The sequence below is a fragment of the Stylophora pistillata genome, chromosome 1 (genome assembly GCF_964205215.1).
Source record: "Stylophora pistillata chromosome 1, jaStyPist1.2, whole genome shotgun sequence".
NCBI classification, from domain to species: Eukaryota; Metazoa; Cnidaria; class Anthozoa; order Scleractinia; family Pocilloporidae; genus Stylophora; species Stylophora pistillata.
Genome location: NC_142519.1, coordinates 29,601,803 through 29,626,401, shown reverse-complemented (window position 1 = coordinate 29,626,401; position 24,599 = coordinate 29,601,803). Strand labels below are relative to the sequence as shown.

Below are 24,599 nucleotides of genomic sequence, written 5' to 3'. Positions count from 1 at the left end.
TAGAGTAGGTTTAAGTTCTTGAATCAATAGAGTCTCCTTTATCTTGAAATGAGTTTCAATTCTGACCATAATTTTTAGGACCAGACGTGGGCAGAAGAGAAAAGCGTTATCGAATAAGCCTCAGGATTTTCAGGTAGAAAAAAAAAAAACCTTGCAAATCGAGTTGTTTCCCTTTTCCCGCTCAGTTCCAAAAATTATAAATGATTTTTTACACCGTACACAAAAAAGCAGTAGCAGTTTTAATCTTGGAGATAAGAGAAAAGAAATGGGTGAGAAATAGTCCTGTTATCCTGGCGGGTTTGGTAACAAAATTGGCCCTTCACTTTCCTTGCCGTTAAAGTATTCAAAAGCAAATTTTAGCGCGAAATAAAGGGAAAAAAAAGTAATAAGAAATTGATGGATGTGTTGGCAGTAAGTACTATATTTCTACTTCTCGACCCGTCATCAGTTCGGGGAGGGGGGGGAGTGGGATGCTGGTTAAAATATCTTTTCAATAGCAGTATCCTACCCAGGATCTTATGGTTACTAAGAACACACCTCATTCTCATTCTTACATGTTTCTTAATTCATTTTTCGCTCCACGAGGAGTGTTGATATGCACCTTGTGCCAACCACCTTAGCCACCATTTTAAGGCTGAAGTTTTCCGATCTAACTATTTTACATAAAATTACTTCTTTGCTGCGTGATTTGAAACAGATACGTGTGAAAGTATTTGAAGCTCGTCAGTTAGCGGGAGGTAACATTGACCCTGTTGTGCGAGTGAGCGTTGCCGATCAGGACCGCGACACAAAAATCAAGAAATGCACAAACAGTCCAGCATTTAACGAGGTTTGTCACATGATCATTGTTGCATGGATTGAACTTGTCACAAAAGTACACTCAACATTTGCGCAAATAAATCTAAGTGCATCGTCTTCAATTTTATTATTTCATGCAGAATTTCTCCTTCAATTTTCACACTGCACCCATGGACTTGTTTGAAGAAACGGTGTCATTTGAGGTAATAATAATAATAATAATAATAATTATAATAATAATAATAATAATAATATAGTGCCAGCTCCCCGATCTCTTTCAGAATCATCCAAGTTAAAATGGCTGGAAATCACGAGTTCTATCAGTTGTTAGCCTATTTTTCTTCTTTTCTGATGATTAAAGGCTAAGTTATCTGCACAAATGGTATGTGTTTGTTTGTTTGTTTGTTGCAAGCACGTCCGAAAATTAATAAAACTTTATTACGTTCTTCCTTAGGTGTTTGACTCCAGAAAGTACCGCGCAGACTCACTACTTGGTTATTTCGAGGTTAGCTAGGTTAATCATTCAGAAATAGGATTCTACAAGAACCAATAATTATTGACAGCTATCCCTTTAAGAAGTAAACTTGCTTTTGGTTTTGATAAGTTACGAAAATAGTTGCCGAATGCGGGGCAGCCGCTACTGCAGCAAGATCAAACGAGGGACGTGCTCCGTACTTTCCTTGGAATACTCTGCATAAAAACAACTTTTTGAGTGACCTTTTAGAAAAGCTGTGCGCTTCGTACCTTAAACGTAGGCCGGTATGGCAAGTATTTTGTGTGTCGATTTGGAATCGAATCCTGTCTTGGCATGTTATTAGTTCCGACGACTCTCTAACATTGATATATAGCTTATATCGCTTGCCCTACTTAAAGTAATGCAAAATATTTTTTTCAGCTTGACATTTATTCAATATACGACATGCCAGGTAAGTGGTTCGATAAGGTGACGGTATACTCTACCTCGCTGGTTTTTGAAGAAAACCTGCAGTGTTGCTTGAAAAATCAGCGTTTGACTTGGGTCAGCTTTGTTTTCATGAGGCAGGGGAAAAATCCAGTTAATCAACAGGCATTCTGACAAAAGATGAGAATATATACTTAGGCATACTACTAAACTTTATCATATGTCATTTCACTAGATTGAAGAAAAAAAAATAATAAATAAACCCTCAATTAATAAGAGGAAACTTGTACATGAAGGTTGGTTGACACCATCAAATTGTTCAGTCTACTTTTGGCTATCTCAATTTTAAGGTCATTCTTTTGTTCGTAAATGGATGTTGTTAAGTAATCCTAAAGACAAAGGAGGCGACGAAAAAGAAGAGGTAGGTGTAGTGACTTCCTTTATAAAGAAGCCAATCTTCCTACAATAGAATCAGTTTATGAGACCAACCAGAAGTTTCTGTGAGATGATTTTCAAAGTGAAGGGCTTACGCTGGATAAAACATAAAATGTAGATTGAGGGACATAAAAACTATAACGGCGAAACAATCCCAACGTTATTACCCTTGTTTGATTCCAGTCAGACGGAGAGGAAAGCTTCTAGCGGTGGAGACGAATACCTTCCCCTTCAAATTAAAATAAAATACTGATGATAAAACAACAACAATAACAACAAACAAAAAATCTTGTAGAAAATGGAAAATGATGCCGGGTAACGCAAAAGTTGAGAAATAAAAAGGATTTGGATGATGCCCTTTGACCAGGTAATTTCTAAAGTTCTGACAATACTTTATATTGCTGATTTTTTTTTATTGATTTACAGAAAAGCGCTAAAGGAGTTCGAGGAACCTCTAGAGGAGGCTCACCAACAGTAAGTGTGATCATATGAAGAGATGATCATAGTCCTTGTAAAGAGTTTGAGAAGCTTAACGATAAATATATCTTATTAACCAAGCGCGAGGGCCGTACTGGGAGAATATCGGCCTGAGGTCTTGACAGTACGGACCGAGCGCAGCGAGGTCCGTACAAAAAAGACCGAGGGCCGATATTCTTCCAGTACGGTCCCGAGCAAGCTTGGTTAATAGGAGATTTATTATACGACTGAAGTTCAAAGGGACACAAGTGCGGTATCATTCGGGACCATTTGGGACAGTGCCCGGTCCAATACTGAGAGAATATTGACCGGCAATAGAGCATTTTGATTGGTTGATTTTAGTTATTGGCCCTCTGAATGCTCGAGTCGTGTAATAAACTGAATTAACACATTTTCATTTATTACACTTTTGATTATAGGGTTACTTAAAAGCGACAGTGATCGTCTTAGGACCTGGAGATAAAACACCGGTAAATAAACTATATATCTGAGCATTAACTGAATCTTAATTTGTATTAAGTCAAATTTGTGTAATTGATAGATTTAATACCTGCTAAAGTCCAACACTAAAAAAAAGAAAAAAAAAAAAAACCATTAGGGAGAATGTATATGGGAAAGTAAACCCGTGATCAGATCCATTCAAATCAAATGGCGATCTTACTATGGAAAGAAAAAAGGAGAAAACAAATTAATCAGAGGCATAGTTGTCATGACCAAGCAGATGGAGCAAGTACAGTTACTGTAGTTGTAATTTAGTTTGACTGTTTTAATTTTGTTGATGTATTCTCAGCCTTTGTCAAAGCTCGCCGGAGAAGACGATTCTGATGACATTGAGGCGTGAGTACTAACGTGACCCAAATAGATACTTAGACATATTTATTTGGAAGGTTCTCTTTAATGCCTACATTCGTCCCCTATCTTGTTTCTTGGAGAGCACTCATCTGCTTTGTGCCAGTTTGTCGCTCTTGTACATATTGTCCTATTACCATCTAACAAAAGCTCGCAAACCTATATTCATATTTTTGCTTTTTCGAGGGATTTGCAGGAACTTAGTATGATAATTTTTAGAATGAATTTTTGAATTACCTCACCCAAGCTAAGGCAAAAGTCAATCCATTTTGAGAGTAGATAACTTTATGCTGTTACACAAAGTTTCGTTCAACAGTGGTGCAAAAACTCGTTGTAGCGGTTGTTGATGGAGAAATTACCTGCAAATACATTCGCACCATAGCGATTTTCTTACTCAATTTGGAATGAATTCGAAGGTACTCTGCAAAGAAAATGGTATCGTTATATTGTGGAATATTACGTAATTGAAACACTTAGAAATCACAAAAGCTGTGAATCGAAAGTCGCTGAAACGTTTCTTCGTTTTTGTTAGCTTGGTTTTTTTCTTGTTTAGTCAGTTTTTTTTGGTTGAATTTTTTTTCTTTCATTATGAACTATTTCTCCATAGCAATCTTCTCAGACCTACCGGAGTCGATCTTCAAGATGCAGTTTTTACTTTCAAAGTTTATCGAGCTGAGGATCTTCCTCAGAGTAAGTCAATCAAATGGTGTTATCAGTTATGGACCGAACTTTTACATGTTCTCAAAGGTATTCAAATAGAATTCCTAGATCTGTTCACCGAAACATCACCAAATATTACGAAAAAATGCTATTAACTGAGAAACTAGTGAGATAGAAAAATTTGCTACCCTGCTAGCAGAGGCGTTTATTTGTTAACTTCCCCTACGGTCCACGTAAAAATAAAGTTCTCTGCGCTCGGCCTGTTAAATCTTCGAGCATGCGCGGCCTGTTGCTTAGAAACAAATTAGTTCCCGGCAGTACTCGGTCTTGCTATATAGCTAAATAGGATGCGTGCACATAAAAACGTGTTTAAAACAGGTTCTGACCGGTTTTGCAAATCAGATTATCCACAAACTTGGATAATTCCCAGGCGCATGCTCGAAGAAGATTTAACAGGCCGAGCGCAGACGACTTTATTTTTACGTGGATCGTAGGGGAAGTTAACAAATAAACGCCCGTCTGCTAGCAGGGTATTGTTTGGCCGTCTCAAGCACAATTGTGAGCTTTTTCGGTGAATAAAATGAAATGAACTGAAGGGAGAGATGAGAAAAAGAACGAAGTGGATATAATTTGTCTTCTTTGTTTTTGTAGTGGATACAGCAGTGATGCAGGGTGTCAAGAAATTTTTCAACATGCACCAGGTATTGCTCTGTCTTCCGATGTAGACAAACAATCAAACAACCCTGGCAAATAAAAAGATTGAATAAGAAATAAAACAAAACTTAAATATCTTTTTTTCCACAGGACGATGAAAAACTCGTGGACCCCTACGTTCTATTTCAGTTTTGTGGAAAAGAGGTACTGCACATGTTGTATATCGTGTACTGTCTTTTTTACAATAACGGTGGAAATTCTCGCGCGCTCATAGTTCGAGAGCCATTGCCAATAAAGTGAGAGATCATAAAAATGACGTATCATGTCACGCAATGCTCAGCAATCTGTCGGAGAAAAATTTCTTCGCGTGGAAACACTTTGCAGTGAAACCACTCGGCTACGCCTTGTGGTTTCATTTTAATTTTGAACGTTGTTTACGTCATTTCTATGATCAATAAGGTTATAGACGATGGAAAATTGAGGTCAATTTGTAAAAGGTTGATCAGAGTAAGTGGTCTACATGGCTGGCTTGTAAAAAAGTTTTCGGCCCTTACCTGAGGCGAGAGGTTACTTTAAAAAGGTGGCTTTCTAAGCCTGTCGAGTTGACCACGGGGAAAAATACTTTGAAACTGCTAGCTTTAAATACAAAAGGTATGTCCGCAACAACAACTACAACAACAAACATAGCATCATCAACGATAACACAAACAACAACACTGAAACAACATCACAGACTGCAACAACGACCATACAGACTTAAATATTCTACGCCCTCTCTAGATAATCTACTCTTGGTGCTGAGGTATCTAAATCGACTGAAAATACGGAAATAGTACTTGAGTACAAAGGTAAAATATTTCATTTCTCTTGATGTAGAATCGCACCTCTGTCAAATACAAGACGGACTGCCCAGAATTTAAGGAGATTATCAAAGTCCCTTTCATGGTAAGACTTTACGATTCTATCGGTTGTTTATAACCTCCAAAATAATAATTTTTTATCGGTAAGATATTTTCCTCTTCTTTTTATCAATCTTCTTTGTATCAATCATCTTTGTATCAATCATCAATCATCTTTGTATCAATCATCGCTTCTCATGAGACTTTTTTGTCGTTCCTTTTTTTACTCTACTCCGTTGCAAACGAAATCCCACATGCCAATTTATCTGTTTACATGAGTTTCATATTCTGGTTAAACGTTTCCTCGATAGAAAATTCCTGTCAATAGTATCTCTTATAAATTTTCTATTCCTCAGTTTCCTTCGATGTGTCAGAGAGTGAAAATCCAGCTGTACGACTGGTGAGTAAATAAGCTAAGTATAGAGCCGCATTCTGTGGGCTGTACTTTAGGCCCCTTCCGCACCGATATTTTTTGTCTATTATCTACATTGAAACATCCGAAAACACTCATATAAAATGGAGTCTTTCGAAAGCAGTTTCGAAGGCCCCATTCCAACCTGTGCGTTTTCGTTCGAAGGTACATATTTTTTGAAGCGTTTTTTGCAAATCATCCAAGCTGAAACGCAAACGACGCTGATCAAAATGGGTTACTTATACTGGCAATACAATATTGAATACATTCTTTGCTGAAAATACAATTACTTAGTTTGCAGGCTACTCACACTACTAACAATAACACACTCTACTTAAATTATATTATCTCCGCTGTATAGACATTCAACGTCCGCCTTAACAAATCTGAGTGGTTCCTGGTTACTATCGTTCATAAATTATTTTAAATTGAAAATCTTTCAGTTTAGCTTCCTTAGAAATGTTTTTCAGTGATTTTAAGATTTTAATCCATGGCGTCTTTCTTCAATGAGAGCTTTTCGCCCCACCGTTTAGGGCCCGTTTAATTTGTTCGCCGAGGTGAATCTTAACTTTAGGTCAATTAAAGAAGTCCTTTGACTTAGCCTTGAACCGATTAACTTGGATCGATTCGTTTAGGGAAAGATATTATCATTTCAAGTACAGAATGATTTGTTGATGGTGTCGTATCACTTGGCTAGAGACCATGAGCGCGTTTCGAAATGGTGCAAACTTGATAACAATGTAAAAAGATTTGATTCACAGTAATATTTATCACGGAACTCACGGAATATTAAACGATTGCCACTTTCATTCAGTTGGTCATTAGTAGATAGCATGCCCTTTTTAAACCATTCACGAAGGAAGATGGGTTGCCCGTCCGATCCTTCACTACATCTTTGCTATTAAACAATATTACCTCCTGCTAAGTAGTAGAAAGCAGCAGAATAGCGAAGAATACATCGTCAGGTTCTTGGGAATGTTGTTGACAAGTTCGTATTTTATTCCTTCAGGGATCGTCTAAATGATGATGATTGTATTGGAACTACTTTTCTTTCTCTTTCCTCGATGTCTGGTCAAGGAGAAGAAGGTTACATGATATAATCGGCATGAAATGTTAAAAATCTCATTATTTTCCTTAAGCTTTTCGTTTTTTATCAGTCCATTTGCCCCATTCACTATTTTATCTGTAATTAATGAGCGAATAATTTGGCAATATTCAGGATTTCTTCCGACGTTTGGTCCTTGCTGGTTGAATTTTTATGGTTCCCCGAGGGAGTTTTCTGAGCTTCCAGATGAGTATGAAGATCTAAATGGTGGAAAGGTGCTTGACATTATTGATATACTTCAGTTTGTGTTATGTATGGTCAATTAGTGTCTGGCGACAAACAGATTAGAACACTGGCTAATAGTTTTTTCTAAAGAATGTCTCTTTCAGAATATAACAGTTTTAAATTGCAATTACTTCGACTGCTAATTTCCCAAAAAGGGGCTGGCGTAGGAATCAACATGTACAGTTTTACTTAATATTCGCGCTGAAAAAAAACCCCTGTTTTGTTTACTTTAAATCACGTTCTAATTTGTAGCCGCGTCAAAAAATTTTGCAAGCTAAAACAATTATTAATAAAGATGAGATATTAATTAACACTTTTATTTTACAGGGGGAGGGAGTGGCGTATAGAGGACGATTACTGGTGGAGTTGGAGAGCAAGTTGGGTGAAGAGATTGACAAGGAACTGGAAGTTATGAAAGGACCGGAACTTATTCGAGTGCAGGTATTACAGAGTTATAGTCTCATTGTCAGGGCGAGGGTAGTCCTTCTAAGGACTATTGTCGGTCATGGCGACTGACGTTTCGACAACTTCAAAGGAAGTCATCGTCGGAATCGAGAGATGATGACTTTCGCTGAGGTTGTCGGCAAAATGGCGGTCACCTCGACCGGCAATAGTCCCAGGGTTCCATAAGGACTACTCTCATCCCTGGCAATCAGACTACAGCTCTGCAATAGCAGGACTACCTTGACCCTGACAATAAAAATAATGTGATCATAAATTATTGTTATAGTAAGACGTGCACGTGCAATCAGGTACCGTATTTAGAGTGTCAGTATCAGAGGATTCCTACTCTCTTTTAGCTACTTTTCTCGCAAACCGATATCTCAGACTTCGGAAATTGCGATTAGTGCTTTTGTCTAATATTTTTTTACAGTCGTAGAACCAAATGAAAACCTTACACATATCAAAGGGATGATAACTTTAGAGTCTATAAATGTGTACATTCATACACGTGTGCTGAGGCATTGATATCTTTGTTTTTCCTTCAGCCATTTCTGAGCCGCAGCAAATACAAGTTGTTCGCTTGTTTTTATGAAGCTTCTATGGTGTTTGATGTAGACGGGCCTATTGAATTTGAAGTCAGTATCGGTGAGAATTTCAATTATGATGGTGGGATCTAGCAATAATTTTTCAAGTTTCTTCTCCATCATGTGAACGTATTATTGTCCAGCGCCTGGTTAGCTCATGTTGTAGAGAGCTGGAGTGCCGTGCGGGAGGTGGAGGGTTCATCCTCCAGACCGAACCAACACTCAGGGTCTTAAAATAACTGAGGAGAATGTTCTGCCTTTGCTACGACATCCACAAATATATAGACATTCTGGTGTTCTCGGATAAGGACGAGAAACCGTAGGCACCGTCTCCTGCATCTTCTCTGTGCTTGTTAGCTGGGGACGTTAAAGAACCCACACTTACCGCAAAGAGTAGGGAACGTAGCTCCCGGTGTTGTGGTCTGACCTTCATTCTGATATTGGGGGCATATGGAAAAAATTTCTTCAAAAACTGTAAACTGCTCAATGCAGTCTGGCCAAAATCTCCTGCTAAATGTTGTAAATTAAGTCAGAAGAGCCACACAATGGAGATTTCATACAGATACTGTACTGTGCTGTGCTGTGCTACTGTAAGGAGAAAAAAAAAAACAGTTGAGATTTTTATGATCTTTGATAGATCTTCGGTCGGCATAACCTGAAATTAATTATAACATATTTGAAGGCAGTTACAAATTTCCGAAATTCCTTTTAGATTCTTTCCACCAACCTATTAATGACCAAGAAATTGCGCAAAGTTTCGCGGCTTAAAGTATAACTCGTTTTGCAAAAAAGTTACTCAAACGTGTTCCGTTATTAAAACAATTTATAAAGCAAAGCTCTCTATTAATCATCGGTCGGCATAACCTGGGCTTAACCATAACATGCTTGAAGACAAATTAAGTTTCCGAAATTACGTTTAGAGCTTTCCACAAACCTGTTAATGATCATGAGATTGCGCAAAATTTTGCTCAAAGTAGCTCGTTTTGCATAAAGTGTTCTGTCAAAAACACTTTATAAAGTGAAGCACGCTTTTAAAGCTAAATTTACTCGTTTCATTTTACGAATGACTAACAACAAACGTAAAGTACGTGCTCCATCCAAGCAATAAGTCCAAGCAATAACAGCTATCTTGACTGTATACCAGATTTACATGGATTAGACTGACATGAAATTAAAATCCTTGTTTGGAGATTACTAATTGGTGAAAACTGTTACTTTGTAGGTAACTATGGGAACATGATGGATGAGTCAGTGGCACCTTCCAACACGCCCCCTTGTAATGCAGTGTATGATGGGACCAACTATTACTATCTTCCTTGGAGCAGTGAAAAGCCTTGTGTGTGCGTGGAAAGCTATTGGGAGAACATTTCCTTTAGACTAGAACCCTTAAATGCCCTACTGAGGATTATCGATCGCGTGGTAAGGCCAACTGCTGCTTTAAACGCCTCTGTGTGAGCTTTGCTTTGGCGTTGACAGTAAAAGGATTCTCTTTCAATGGAGCAAAATTTCTAAGATAATTTGGGTTTTATCAACTGAGTTGATAATGTAAACTGGCAACCATAAAGAGTTTAAAAGCTGACGTTTGGAGCCCTAGCCCTCGAAACGTCAACTTTCAAACTCCTCAAGGGTGGCCAATTTTCATTATCAACCCAGTTAAAAAATTCCAGATTACCTTGTAACTCCCACCGACGCAGCACGACAGTTTCTTTAGAAACTTATCCCCTCCATAATTTTTAAGAGTTATCACACCATGCAAGCAACGCGCACCTTTGCAGTCGGATTTTTTCATTACGTGCACATTTTTTAAAGTCAAATCTAAAAAAAAGAGTTCGGTTCAGGGAACCCCAAACATGGGAGTCGTATCATAGAAGCAATACATGATCTATACGCACAGAGTAGATTTATTGAAATTGCCTCTTGATTAAAAACTTTTTCTCTTCCCAGAAAAGTAAGATGACGGAGGTGATTTACATGATCGCCATTAATGCACCGGAAGTAGAGAGGGCTTCTTGTTTGTTCTCCCTACTGGACCAGCTCATTGAAGACTGCAGGTTACATAATGTTGGACGTTAAATAACTCGTTAAAGATACGGATGCATGAAATTTCACGACAGGTTAATTAAAATATACATACATAACCAAGCGAACTGCCTGTCATTCAAGATCCACTGAACGCTATACCAATAGGCCTTTTGTAGTTAGAGATCACGTGCTTAGATACCGCATAGCAACGCCATACTGGAGAGCAAGCACTCCAATGATCTTAGACAAAATAGAGATCACAGAAGTCTGCATTCAAACAAAGAATACAGCGGATAACAAGTTAAAGGGTATCCCAATTCGAGAAATTTTGTAAGTTTTAATCAACAGCTTCCTTGGAGTGTATCAGCGAAAAACGAATTTTGGTGTGATTTTGCTGCTGATACACTCCGGGGAAGCTGTTGATTACTTCTCACTGGATTTCTCGAATTGGGATACCTTTTGACCTGTTATCCGCTGTATTCTTTGTTTGAATGCAGACCTCTGTGACCTCTATATTGTGAGATCACTGGAGTGCTTGCTCTCCAGTATGGCGTTGCTATGCGGTATCTAAGCACGTGATCTCTAGCTGCAAAAGGCCTATTTTAAACGTGGTAAATGGATCCTTTGACCCGACGCACCTGTTTCTGTTTACTCACTGGATAACTTGCAAATTTTCTCTCAATAATCAACACAAATCATTATCATTGCCAGAAATTTGGGACAATATGGCGGAGGGGTTCTCCTCGTGTTACAAGCAAAATGGCGCCAAAACAGAATAAGAAAATGTATGGGAAAAGATTGTTTTTTTCAAAATGGCTGTCTAAGAATGGGATATTCTTTCGCTGCGTAGTTGGAAATGCAGCCTGCATCGGTTAAAGCGTCCATCGCTACGAAAAAGAAATACTAAAATTTAAGCCTACCTTTTCCCAAGGTATAAGAGTAAACTCATAATTCTGACTCCATTTTCGCATACAAACTCTTAAAATCTGCTTCGATTAGGTGTTACAATTCTTTCGTCGTGGGAACAATCTTGTGGAGATTCGCAACTGCGTAGTTTGATATGCATTATGCAGAGGTTTTCTCAATTAAATCGCTCGTAAACGGTCGAATATGTTGGCCCACAAATTTTCCTTGAGCCGGGAGACTCTTCGTATTTTCACAGAGCTCAAAAGCCCAACACGCCATTTTTAAACACCCCAATTTTAGGAAGGAAGAACACGAAAGATACAAGTCCCTGTAACTGCAAAATTTGGCCGCCATTTTCCTTCTTTTGACGTCTCCTTTGGCTTTCTGGGATAATAACATACCAGGCCTTTCTCTGGCGGAGTTTTACGAAAATAGAAAGTTACGGGTTCACTTCACTTCCACCGCCGCCATCTTAAATTGTCTGTACTACGATATACCACTGACATTTCGTAACGGGCTCGAAATGTCCCCGATTTCTGGTGATGAGACCAAAAATAAAAGCAATGATAATATTACGAGGCAAAAATGAAAATCAATTCTTGCACACGTGCAAAGGATGCAGTTGCAACGATGAAGAGAAGTTCATAATCGTAAGCCAAAAGCATTCTGGTTAAATATAAAAAATTTAAGGGAACAGGTAGGGAAATTCTTGGCAATTTTAATACTGAACGTGGGGTCATGAATCGTTAGCAACTACTCAAAAGCATGCAGCGGCTTAAAATCAAAGCATATTGTAAATCACGAGCTGGAGGTCGGCCATATTGTTTAAAAAATTGCTTTTTCGAAGCTTCCCAAAATCCTCATTTTATTTTCTTGTTATTCAGCAATGGCCTACCTAACTTGAAAGGGAAGACAAACAAACTTGACAAGAAGCGTGAACGTGAAAGAAGATGTGAGTTGGTAAGGCAGCTGTTACTACTGATAAACTTCCGTTGAATTTTCCGATAAAAGTTTGTTGTTTACTCTAACCGCCGTACTCATACATACATACATATAACTTTATTTAAACTCGGATTTAGAATAGCTCGAGCCGAGAGCTAGTATCTCAGAGTATAATTAACATTTAAGGAATACAGCAAAATATATAAAATTACTACGCACACGCATATATATATATATATATATATATATTGTGGGAGGAAAAAGACAAGTAAACTACAAGTTCATCCCTGATGAACTTGTAGTTTACTTGTCTTTTTCCTCCCACAATATATACTTCGCTCTACTTCTATGTATTGAGCACTGTTCTACGAAAATCAAGTCACACTTTATATATATATATATATATATATATATATATATCATCGTCTTTAGTCTCATCTACACAGTAATATTGCGAATAGTACGCTTAAAAGCAGTTAGAGATTCAGAAGTTCTTATGTTATCAGGCAGCAGCATATCTGAACGATTGTAATCCATAGGAGCTTGTAGTAATTCTTGGTAGACTCAATTTTAGGGTACCTCTGAGGTTATACACCGTTTTCCGATCGCGTTAGTTTAATTAAACTGATCTTGCAAACCAAGACCAAGACCTTGTGATTGTGAAATGATGCCATTGTTTTTCTGTTTCTTTTCTGCGAGATTTGGCAGGTATTGCAGAGTTACAGTGTTATTGCTAGTGTGAGGGTTATCCTCAGAGGGACTCTTGTAGGTCATCGTGACTGACGTTTCGACAACCTCAACAGATATCGTCATCAGAATCGAGAGATGATGAATTTCTATGAAATTTTTTTTGTTTTCTTTCTATAAATTGAAAACGGTTTACATGAATGAGACCTGGTGATAATCGACCAGAAAAAAATTAAATGAAAAGGGAAGCAATCAAAAGAAAAAAAAATTATGAAAATAACCAAGATTCAAATTGAATGAAAGATAACAAATTAAAGAGGAAGTGAAAAGTGTTTCAAGATGTACAAATCCTCAGTAACTCTTCAGTAGTTTGATGAATCCTTCTTATTTTGTAACCATTTTCAGCGTTCTATCGCACAGGACGCCACCGAACTCAAAGAAAAAGCCACAAACGTCGAAGACGCGCTCTCAGATGTAAAAGGATTTTTCCAACGATTACAAGACCTTGCAGAAGAGGTAAGCGTAAAACAAAGGCAAATGCCTCTTCCACGTTTAAATTTTCTTTCGAGCGCTTCTCGCCTCACAATAATCACCTGCTTTGACTTCTAGTTTTCTGAGTAATTCTGAGTATTTATTTCAAACTTCGCTCTCTTGTACAAACATCTATCAGCCTTCTTTTGAGTAGAACTCCGGCATGGTCTCTCCCAGGAAAAAGGCGACGAACTGGAGGTTACCACTCTTTAGCTTGAATTACTTGCACGTCTCAGTAAATTTCGTAAAGTGGCTATGATAGCATTTTGAATGTGCCTCATTTTCCAGCAGTATATAACAGGGTTTAGAGACGAATTAACAAACATCAGTGTGAAAGTGTAGACTGACAAAATCTTGGAAACATCGTTAACTCCGGCAGTTGCCACTAGAATGAAAACACAAACTTGTGGCAAAAAGCACAATAAACACACAAGATAGATATAAAATGATCCTGCTGCAGATTTCTTAACACTTGGTGCGAGTGCCATTTCACCAGTCCGTTGTACCTGCAGGAGAGACTGGATTTGGTTTCTGTGATGCCGCACGGCTGAATATATCCTGATGTTAAGTACGGATGTTATGACGAGGCATATCGTTTCAACACCAGCAAATAGAAAACGAATAATTGGCGTTGGGATCCACAAAGTAATGAACGAAAAAACCGCACAGCATACCCATAATATGATCACCACTGCCGCAACTCTTCTGTGCGTCACAAGCTCTCGATATCTGAGGTGGAGATGAATAGCTAAGAATCTGTCTAATGTTATCATTGCAGCGCTGAAGAACGAAGCAAATGCAAAGAAGGCGCTAGTGCAGGCAAAGGCGTCATACGTGGCACAACCAGGATTGTTTCCTTGTAACCACTTAACCATCAATGTAGCTAGGAAAGGCTGGCAGACGAGACCAATACCAAGATCAGAAATAGCTAGACTAAGAAGTAATGTTTTTAACGTCTTTGACAACGACGAGGCTTTCCACGTCGCGTGGATTGTGACACTGTTTAGCATGATGGTCGTATAGGATAGGTATGCATTTATAATACCATTTATGACGTACGTGGGGTAGAAATCTTCAGCTTCGATGAGTGTCAAAATTTCAAATTGTTGAAGTTCCTCACAAAACGATTTCATTGCTCTTTTACAATCGGGGCGTTTCGCCTTCAAAGACAGATAAGTTAATAACCGCTTAACACCTTCCTTTTGTTATATCGATGATTCTATAGTATATCCTATTTACTGACCAGATTGAAGTTATGCTTCGAGTCAGCAAAATACCTCTTTCGTTTTTCGTTGTGTGATACTTCGCACTTCACTCTTCTTAAGGTGGTAAACATTCAGTGCACGATAATTTCGCAGTTCTGGGCTAGCTTTCAGCAGGAATCAGTGGACGACTTGACTTACCTTCTGTGCGGTTTTTGCAAATTGTTAGGTTAGCTGGCCAGCTGTTAAATTTCTTTCCGGAGCGAATTCATAGCAATCACATAGCGAGTTGTTTCCAATTCTTTGCTATAGATTTTAATTAGGTCTCTGCGAGGTAGGCAAATCACAACTGTGCAGGCTGTGGTGCTCTGATTAAAAGTATTTTCATTTCAGATTTAAGCAAAGTTTGAATTAATTTTTATCTCCAGCTCTCTGACCAAAGCAGGTGTCTCGGACTTTTCTTATAGATGTTATTGAACATAGGTGCTGTTTTAGGCAAGGGTCTTATATTAGACAATTTTTAAGCTAATCAGTTGAAATAATTGTTTGGAATTTAAACATTAATGACAATTCGAGATTCTTTCTTCTTTCTGAAATTAATTTACATTTGCATTATAAAGGTTGTTTACTTTGCGCTATCTCGCTTATGGTGTAGCTAAAAAAAGTCGCAGTATCTTGAAAACAATCTTCAAAAACCTTGGTGCTCTCGTGTGAAGATCTTTGAAGTGTTGAGGACCTAAATATAGATTTGAAATGAAATGCTTAGGTTATAATTTTAGTGAGACTTTGAAAATATCGAAAGGAAGGTGCCTTGCTGCGTTCGTGAATATGGCGAAGTGATCTCATGAATTGTCTTTTACGTGAATCAAAAGTTGCATTTTCCGTAAACATGAACGTTTATGCGTTTTATCACACTAAATGCTATTCCAATTTAATGGTGTATATGTATGTGAAATTCAAATTAAAAATGTCTATGCAAAATTTGCATTTATTATTGTATGTTTAGCAAAAATGCAAACTGTCTCCAGGAATGAGCTCCAAAGTCCGTTATCCGGCGATACATTTCCTACGTTTAATAACTGCACATGTATGCAACATGTATCTGTCTCGATCTGAGACATACATGACTACACATGCAAGAGGTACATATGTGACCAATAGAGGAAGGTAACACCAGAACTCTAGAGTAGAGCTGGTTCGGTCATATTGAGCATTTTTCTTATGATATAGATCTAAATGAGGTAGAACTTCCATTCGTTAGTTTTCAACTGATTTAAAATGAATAACATATTTAAGACAAAGAAAAACTTGTGTAGGCATACGGAAGGAGTTGCCCACACTCTTAACAATTTGTAAACGGGGAATGGGGTTTGGAAAATGGCCTTCAAGATTTACCTCTTAATCTCGTTTAGTTATTAACCCTTTACAACCTAACATAAGTATACATATACTGTTTTGATTAAATTTCCTGAGGTACTGACGATCAAAAGCTTCTTAAGTTGGTGATCATTTCCTTTATTTTCCTGACCTTAATGTTTGATTTAGGGGTGACATTGCAAGGAGAAATTAGATTCTGGTCGCTTTTGGGGAAGGGTTAATTCAAGTCAATAGCTTTGACCCATTCAAATTCATGAGTTTAGTTTAGTTTAGTTTATTAGCTTAGCCGATAGGCAGGGACACCGCAAGAGCTTGCGCCAATTACTGCCGGCCCAGTAAATTCACCCAGGGGAGGACATCCACCACACAGTAATCTCGTGCGTGAGAAATTAACGTCTCCTACCCCTAACCCTGCAGGAGACGGGGCCTATGGTTTATTCGTCCTTATCCGAGAAGACTAGAATATCTATCCATTTCTTGATATTATAGAAAGGTAGCAAATTCTCCTCAGTTATTTTAAGACCATTAGTATTGGTCCGGCCGGGGCTCGAACCCTCCACCTCCCGCACAACACAATCCGGCGCTCTAACCAATTGAGCTAACCAAGTCTTCCCATTAACAAATGGTAAACACCACAGCGGACACTAATGAGTTATGAATGCCCAGCGACCCTTATTCCCAAAACCGCTAACAGGGCCAGACGCTTCTTCCGTACTTAACAACCTCCCAAGTGCTCCATAACTCAATAGTGCACGCTGTGGTGTTTACCATTTGTTCTATAACATAACATTGATACAGTGTAGCAAAAGAGTTCCCTTGTATTTAACACTGAAATCTTACGTGACCAGAAATAACAAGCGTGCGGAAACTAGTCTTTGCATTTGCTCACGTTAACAGTGTACACCTTGGGCAAATGATGCACACTGAATTGACCAATCAGAGCGCGCGCTTTACCTTGGTTATGTTATAATTCATGTTATTAAAAACTAGATCATTGGATAATGCAATTCAAGACTTTTTACTGGCTTAGCCATTATGGTATATCAGCCAATATACCATAATCTACAAATATGGTAAGCGTACGTGTCAGCTTAAAATTAAAAGGGAGCTAAAAATTTAAGAAAATTTAATAATTTAATTCAACGTTTTTAATAAAACAATTATTCCACTCGCGCTTGTTGGATATGAGATGATTATAGCCAACTCGGCGCTACGCGCCTCGTTGGCTATCTATCATCTCATATCCAAAGCGCGCTCGTGGAGTAATTGTTAAATATACAATTCATTTTGATCTCAATCTCCTACAACTAATACAGCCTCAAAACAGCCTACCCGATGTCATCCTCTGGATGATCAGTGGCACAACGAGGATTGCCTACCACAGAATACCAGCCTACCATGTCCTGTTCTCACCCAGGGAGGAAGCCTGCGGTAAATTTTGCGGAAAAACAATGGAGATCGAGATGAAGGTAATTTTCCAATTTATTTATAAAATTGAGAGGTGGGTTCAACATTTACGTTTTAGCGAATTGGTTTCGGAAAATGTTTGAAGTTTTGTTTGATTCATGTAACGATTTAATCACTACAATGACGTCAATTTTCCTTAACAAAATACCACGGCCTGTTAATCAGCGATAGATACTTCAGGGTAGCGTAAGCCAGTTGCTAATTCAATCAATACGCGAAAGCTAAGGTTCCCGAGAATAATGGGTTTACCATTTGGGACAGACACCTCCCTTATTTTTGTTCGCAGGCGTTGCCTAGGTACTTGGTAAAGGTAATCACGTGATGTCTAGTGCAATTTGGTATAAATAAGCACGAATATTAACTATGTTTTCCAAATTGCATGGAACAATCACGTGTTCATTTATTCATTATGTAAATAAAGAAATTTATATTAAGCGTAAACAAAGCACGCGAATCATCTAACTCACCCTGAAAATACCGTTAGGCGTTCGGTCAAAACGCCATTGCATTCAATCAAAAAAACAAATTCTTAGTGTTTCAGCTGCAAAAACGTTCAAAGTCTGACTGACCGATGTGTTTCATTTATTTCTTTATTTGTTTTTTTTTTCCCGGAATTACCTCTTTTGTGCCCTCAATTACTTCTCTTCTGCATCTTGTTACCTTAAAAATACACCTCTCTCAAAAGGAAGAAATCCAGTGTTTACATGTATACTGCTAATCTTCTTATAAAGAAGCCTGATCAACATTTGTCACGAACAGGCACGAAGACATAAGGACTCACACTCTCGTGATCGGATACTCTACGCACTCGAACTTAAGAGAAATCTTTGGTACGCTGTACAATGGGCTTTCTTTTTTATTCCCTCTAGTACCCCGGTCTGAAGGCCCTGAACACTGTAGATCACCCAGAACTCCCCGCAGTCGTTCGAGTTGAGCTGTGGTTTGGACTTGAGCAGTATCAGAGTAACTGGACTGCACGCGAGCACAGCGAAGGTGATTTTGGCGTCTTAGCAGAAACGGTTAGTCTACATTCAGTTTTTCGAATGTTCAGTTCGTTGAAATATTCTTTTCAATCGTAATTAAAATTGATTAATGATATTTCAATTGGCCATTTTACAGTTGTGTACTTAGTTGCCAAGCCTTTGATTTGGAGTGAGGCTGAAGGTGACCTTGTCGTGATAGAGACCTGTAACTAGTTAGCATGATAACAAAGTGATTTACACTTGAAAGGCAGCAAGGTTTGTATCCTAACAAGGTTACCCCTGGCCTCACTCCCGTTAAAAGGCTTGACAACCAAGCACACAACTGTAAAATGTACTATTATAGCATTTAGCGAGAAGTTTCTTCTATTTTACCGAAATCGTTACTTCCTTTGTAGTATGAAAACGAAGTCAAAATTGGTTTTTGGACAAAGAAAGCCCTTACGAGACCAGGATTTTCGAATGCCAGCGGAGAGGTATGCTTTCTATTTTAAACGACCAAACAAATTTAGGATATCACTGTCTCAGTATTTCTTCTCTTAGGCTACGTTCACACTTGTTGCTCGAGCACGGTGCCCGTGCACGGTTCTTGATGGGCGTTAATATGAACACGCCTTATTTTCGAGCACCCACGCCAGAATTCGGGCACCCTGCCAAAACTTTGTACTCGGGCTCTGAACCAGGCACTAACAAAAAACGACTGTTTCACATTTATTCTTTCCTCTAAACAGATTGCACTTGTGTTCATCCTGTAAGAATTTTTCCAGATGCCTTGGTATCTTTTCTGTTTGTACATTAACTAATAAGTAACTATTAGCGGTGGTACATAATTTATTTTCCGTCCACAGCTACCACTACCTAAAGAAAAATTTCAGGCCCCTGAAGGTTGGGAATTTGAGGGAGACTGGTACATAGCTCCGGAAATGAGGTCAGATTTGTTACCGACTTACCCACATTTCCCGCTGCTTTACCGATGTCCTAACATATTTCTAAATTTTTAACCTGAAACATAGAAATAGCACTTTTTCCGATTAGTTTGAAGAATAATTGATCGAAATGTTGAATCAAATATTCTTCATATGGCAACTGTTTAGCTCTTTGTTGATTTCTTTCTGGATTGTGAAGTGCAGTGGGTGTAAAATTTGCCACTCATTACATTAACTATACTCTCTCTTTACTGGAACCGCTTGAGGATTACCCTTAAATTCAAAGAAGTGGGTAAGAGAAGAGGTTTAAGGGAAGCTACCCTCTGCTGAAAATTCATGCCGCCAACTGCCCCCGCCCCCTCCCTGATGTCAGTTTGTTGAGATCTCTCGTTCACGGCCATTTATGTACCCATCTTATTTGCTATCTTGGAAAGTGGATTTTACCAAAAGGTGAATACCACTTTTTACACGGTCTGATTGGTTTGCTCGGAAGTGATCAGTAAGTACTAATCACCTTCGAGAGGCCAACAAGAAAAATTGCGCGCCACGAGTTTAACTTTATTGACCATTTTTCGGAATTTTGACACATTTTTAGGTGGTTTGTACCAACACAATAATCCCCTACTTATTAGACTCGTTTTTAAGTCGCGATTGCTTTGGTAGATCAAAAATGAAGGTCTTTATTTCTCATTGACTGTTCAGGAAAAAGGTTGATGAAATCGCGGCTTTTAGAGCTGATGCCAGAAACTTTGGCCTTTGTTTATGCATCAGACTGAGCTGACTTTTTTCGATTCCTCGCGCACTTCTTCTTAGATATTCTTTACCTCGTATAAACAGGATTTAGTATCAAGTTATTTGCTTAATCTTCGTGCTTTGAGACAGTGGAATTTCGATGATAGAGATCCGTGATTTACGACTCTTTTTCGCCCTGGGCCAATACGTTTCCTTCTCTCCGTTCTTGCTTATTCGTAGATTCTTCCATCGCACTTTCCGTGTGAGTTACGGTAACTTGATCGATTTTGTTTCCAGCCAATTTTCTACCTGTCCACCGAATGAAGGGAACTGTTAAAAATGCTGCCTGAAATGAGCGCATTCGCCAAGCGTACAGAAACTGATTCGTAGCAGAATTGAGTAGCAGGAATAAATACTGCAGATCTCGGAACCAATGGATAAGAACGCAACTACATGAGTTACATAAGTTAATAACATAGACCATCACAAGCGAAGGCACGCCACAGGCTAAAAATGAAAGGATGATAAACAGAAAGGATTTTGTTATCTTCTCTTCACGTTTAAGATACTTTTGCCGATCACGGTTGCTTCTAATATGTTCAGTATTCTTTTCGTGTTCACGAAGGCTCCGATAGATACTGCAGTTTACAAATAGTAGAACAATGATGCTTATCACGACCGCTGTATTGGCAAATATGAAGGCAAGAAGATAGAATCCCACTGCCAGGTATAATAATGGAAGACTAATGGAACACATCCATAAAAAAATTGATGTTCCGATTGTACTAGATGTCTTGCCTCGTACGATGCGGTTTGACGTCGCTACCTTGTACCTGTTTACAGCTAGAGCCAGTATACTTAACACCGATGCTGTTGAACTCATAAAATATGATACATACACCACCCACCTAAGACCAAGGACGGGGCGTTTCAGAGCCTCGCTAGCATGATATCCGACAAACACAGGCTCAGTTACGGCCCCAACGATCAAATCTGCAATGGCGAGGTTGAGCACCAAGTAGTTAAAGGGAGTTTTGAGGTTTCTTGTCGGGTTCCACAATACGGCCCAGCAAATGAGAAAATTACCGGGTACAGTTACGATGCATAAAATGGCAGATATCGTTGTTGTGGTGACAGAGGTTGCAAATGGTGCCCAGTAATGTTCACAGAGGTCAGATTTAAATACCATTGTGAAACTGGGAGAATCTAAAACGGCAAGAACAGTTTCAACACATGCATATTCCACAGCGTTTGAAAGATCTTTATGCCTGTACCTTTAATAACTCTCGGCTATTTAGTGAAGTCCAGCGTAAACATCGTAGCTTCCATTCTATTGGCCATAATTTCCGAATTTGTATACTCTCTTCACTCCTGGTCGCTGATTGGTGCGTTGAAATACCTGCGTCAAGAGAAAGGAAGAACAGCTGTTGTAATCTGCGCTTCAACTAGGAACAGCTGTATTTTTAAGACGTGACGAAGACTCCCCTTATTCCATCTTCATTGGTCTCTTACTGTCAGAATATGTCCAAAATGTCACGGTTAGGTTATTTTTGTCTTTCACGCTTGCTCAAGAAATTTCACGATGCTGACAAAATGCTTACACCGTAAGTTATTTCAAAACGCCCCAACTGATATTACAAAATGCGTCGTTATTGCATAATGCCGCAATCATTTTCCAAAATGCGTAGGGTTGCGGCAAAATGCGGCGCTATTATAAAATGCCCCAAAACATTCTTTTTAGAGGAAAGATAAAACTCTTCATTCCATAATCAGCTTGATAAAAGTGGAGAAACATAATTAAAGGTGATTTTTGTGTACCGACCAGAAGCGACTGACATCAACCAAGAGAATATCTCTTGCATCAACATATCGTGTTTTTAATAAAAGATGGTTAAAAAAATGACACACTCTTTAAAGGGTATAAATTTACGAATTTTCAGGGAGCGTAAAACCTACTTACAAGAATGTTGATTAAAAAAGCTAGTTACCTCAGAAAAAACAGGAGCTAGAGCCTTGTATATACAGACAATATTGAATTTGAATAACAATTAGCAGGATGCAGGAAGTTTCGAAGTTCATTATCGATGCCATCTATTGGTCATCAGTTATCGTTCCTTGAGCGCAGACTAAAGCGCTTTTATACCTAACGTTCTATAAAAGTTTGAATTGGTTGTCATAAGTAATTTTATCTCCGCGGTAACTTGTCTGACCATGAGTTGCTGCACGCTTTTTCCCTATGGTATATGGTAGAACCTTCCCAACAGCTGCGCTTATCTGTCTGGGTTTGCCTAACTACGGTGAAATCTATTTTCCTGTCCCCATATTGACCGGACACTCTGTCTTACGCGGACGTCACTGAGATTCTGTCTCCATACAGTCCTTGTCAAACGAACTTGTGAAGTGGCGAAGAGATGTATCAAATAACGCCAAAATTAAAAATGTTTACCTTTTATCGCGGACGTTTCCCCAGTTCAGATATGATAGGTACTTTTGTAAGTCAAGCTATACAAGTGTAAAAGTGATACAATGCACGGGCTTGAACCGCGTCGAAGCCTAAATTTTTGTTCAGGCTTGTTCTCTGAACTTCCTTTAATTATAGTTTACCTGCATTGATCATGTCCTTGCCTATGTGTGAATGCCTTTCTTCCGGCGAAATTAAAACTGTTTGGAAGAAAGGGATTGGAACTAGACAAAGTAATTAAAAGTTTCAAATATCTGTTGCCTACATTATGCATACAACCTGTCATTTTGGTCTCTTCTGGCGAGAGAAATATGTGATATAATTTGCAGGAGTAATTATAGGTCATAATTATGATTGCAAGTCCACGGCTCGCTGTTGCGGCTTTGTCGCGTGAATTGGTGAAAAGGGAAAAAGGTATTTTTAAAGGCACATAGTCTTCTGACAAGATGGAATGAGATCGGAAGCAGTGAGATATCAAAAACAAATATAGACAGTTGTGGCAGCATCTAATTAATGGGCCAATGACGCATTATTAGATTTTGAGAGTTAAATTCTTAGTTGCGAATAGGTAATTGTTTGCTTTTCAAGAGTATGAAATTCACAAGTATCTTTGAAACTTGTAAGAAAATAGTTTTTAAGCAGTTTTTGCACAAATTGAATTGTAACAAGGATAATTTCGTAGACATATTTTCAAATTCATCGGCGCAATCTTTCCGTCATATATGGTTATAATCTAATAATTCCTTTATAAACCGAGCCTGTTTGATACAGACTGGTGGTATCGGCGTGTTTGCTCACTGCGTTTATATGGAACTGGACTTCGTCTCGAGCCAGTACAAAAGCAGAAAAAAACAGAGAACACGAAAAGGGATATATACTTTGGGCTCGGTCAATACTGCGTCTTAATTTTCATCAGAACTGAATCGCTTTGTTGTGGAAGGTCGAGATGAAAATCTGCAAATTCGATTCTTTGTTACGTTTTTGATCTAATATATGTGCAATTTGGAGAAAGAATTGCACAGAGAAAGATATTTTACTTTCTATGCAGGAGAAGTGATTAAAAAGAAAAACTACTCGTAATTCGAGAATTAAGACTATTTTGGACAAAACAAAAAAAAAAAAAAGAAGAGAATCATAAAGAAAGTAAAAATATATCAGTGGCGTAATTTACGTACCTGTAGACTTCCTTTGTGCTTAATTGAATGGCTCGAAGTTTACTATCGGGTAGGTTGGACAACAAGTTTTCTCCAGAAGTCTCGTATCACGTTAAATACAAATAAAATCGACGATACGAAACATGTCGAGCACAGCTCTGTTGATTTGCTCCGCTCCGATTGTTAGCTCCAAGAACACAGGATGTTATTGGGGCTATGCTTGCATTTCAGAATAACTGATATTCACAAGAACCGTCCCAGGTTGTCGGAAGGACACAACTTTTGTTTACAATTTTAGGAAATTCTGTCTGTCGTCTTGGTTGCATAACCGTCACAGATTCAATGCAAAGATGCCTCGGGGGAGATTTGATATTTTGATATTCTCCTTAATGCTCAATTGGCATCATTAGAGACCATGAGAAATAGATTTTTTTATTTTATTCTTATTGCTGAGTAGTTTGTTGGTATCAATTATGCGGGAGAGTAGGAAAAAGTCGCTCTTTCGCAAAACATCTGGGATCAGCTATGAAGTTTGATAAATTTAGTAACACTTCATACAAAGTAGGCACAAATATCAAGCACTCACCTCGATACAGGACTAGTTGAGGATGTTGGTGATGTTTTCTTCCTCGTAGAATCATAAAGAATCTAGCGATTTTTGACCACAATTTTTTCAGTTAATTTTTTGTCAGCAGGTGTTTGCACTAAAGTGCTAAAACCCTAATATGGCATTTCACTGAACTATTCCTTTACACAAGATGACACACAC

General features: G+C 38.4%; 2 protein-coding genes and 1 pseudogene across 4 annotated transcripts in view; 1 reads left to right on the top strand and 2 right to left on the bottom strand.

The window, feature by feature from the left end:
* The window catches only part of LOC111331961 (myoferlin-like), a 67,755-nt gene that overhangs the window by 8,764 nt on the left and 34,392 nt on the right, over window positions 1-24,599 (top strand). For both annotated transcript variants that reach the window (XM_088753285.1, XM_088753331.1), the window contains exons 6-31: window positions 79-133; window positions 698-829; window positions 939-1,001; window positions 1,253-1,303; window positions 1,694-1,724; window positions 2,050-2,120; window positions 2,561-2,608; window positions 3,031-3,081; window positions 3,402-3,448; window positions 4,068-4,150; window positions 4,772-4,821; window positions 4,925-4,978; window positions 5,651-5,719; window positions 6,030-6,073; window positions 7,095-7,171; window positions 7,305-7,405; window positions 7,743-7,856; window positions 8,405-8,504; window positions 9,666-9,862; window positions 10,388-10,494; window positions 12,256-12,331; window positions 13,406-13,516; window positions 17,427-17,579; window positions 18,447-18,596; window positions 18,956-19,033; window positions 19,406-19,485. In XM_088753285.1, the coding sequence (XP_088609411.1) occupies window positions 79-133; window positions 698-829; window positions 939-1,001; window positions 1,253-1,303; window positions 1,694-1,724; window positions 2,050-2,120; window positions 2,561-2,608; window positions 3,031-3,081; window positions 3,402-3,448; window positions 4,068-4,150; window positions 4,772-4,821; window positions 4,925-4,978; window positions 5,651-5,719; window positions 6,030-6,073; window positions 7,095-7,171; window positions 7,305-7,405; window positions 7,743-7,856; window positions 8,405-8,504; window positions 9,666-9,862; window positions 10,388-10,494; window positions 12,256-12,331; window positions 13,406-13,516; window positions 17,427-17,579; window positions 18,447-18,596; window positions 18,956-19,033; window positions 19,406-19,485 (2,193 nt within the window). The remainder of the gene's footprint in view (window positions 1-78; window positions 134-697; window positions 830-938; window positions 1,002-1,252; window positions 1,304-1,693; window positions 1,725-2,049; window positions 2,121-2,560; window positions 2,609-3,030; window positions 3,082-3,401; window positions 3,449-4,067; window positions 4,151-4,771; window positions 4,822-4,924; window positions 4,979-5,650; window positions 5,720-6,029; window positions 6,074-7,094; window positions 7,172-7,304; window positions 7,406-7,742; window positions 7,857-8,404; window positions 8,505-9,665; window positions 9,863-10,387; window positions 10,495-12,255; window positions 12,332-13,405; window positions 13,517-17,426; window positions 17,580-18,446; window positions 18,597-18,955; window positions 19,034-19,405; window positions 19,486-24,599) is intronic.
* Window positions 13,510-15,489, bottom strand: LOC148742020 (histamine H2 receptor-like). Its single transcript, XM_088753884.1, has one exon. The coding sequence runs from the start codon at window positions 14,662-14,664 to the stop codon at window positions 13,741-13,743; it is 924 nt and encodes a 307-aa protein (XP_088610010.1). The 5' UTR covers window positions 14,665-15,489; the 3' UTR covers window positions 13,510-13,740.
* Window positions 19,256-22,790, bottom strand: LOC148742019 (adenosine receptor A3-like; annotated as a pseudogene). The gene is made up of 2 exons (XR_015998773.1): window positions 22,204-22,790; window positions 19,256-21,614 (listed from the first exon to the last, which is right to left on the bottom strand). The product of XR_015998773.1 is annotated as an adenosine receptor A3-like (transcript).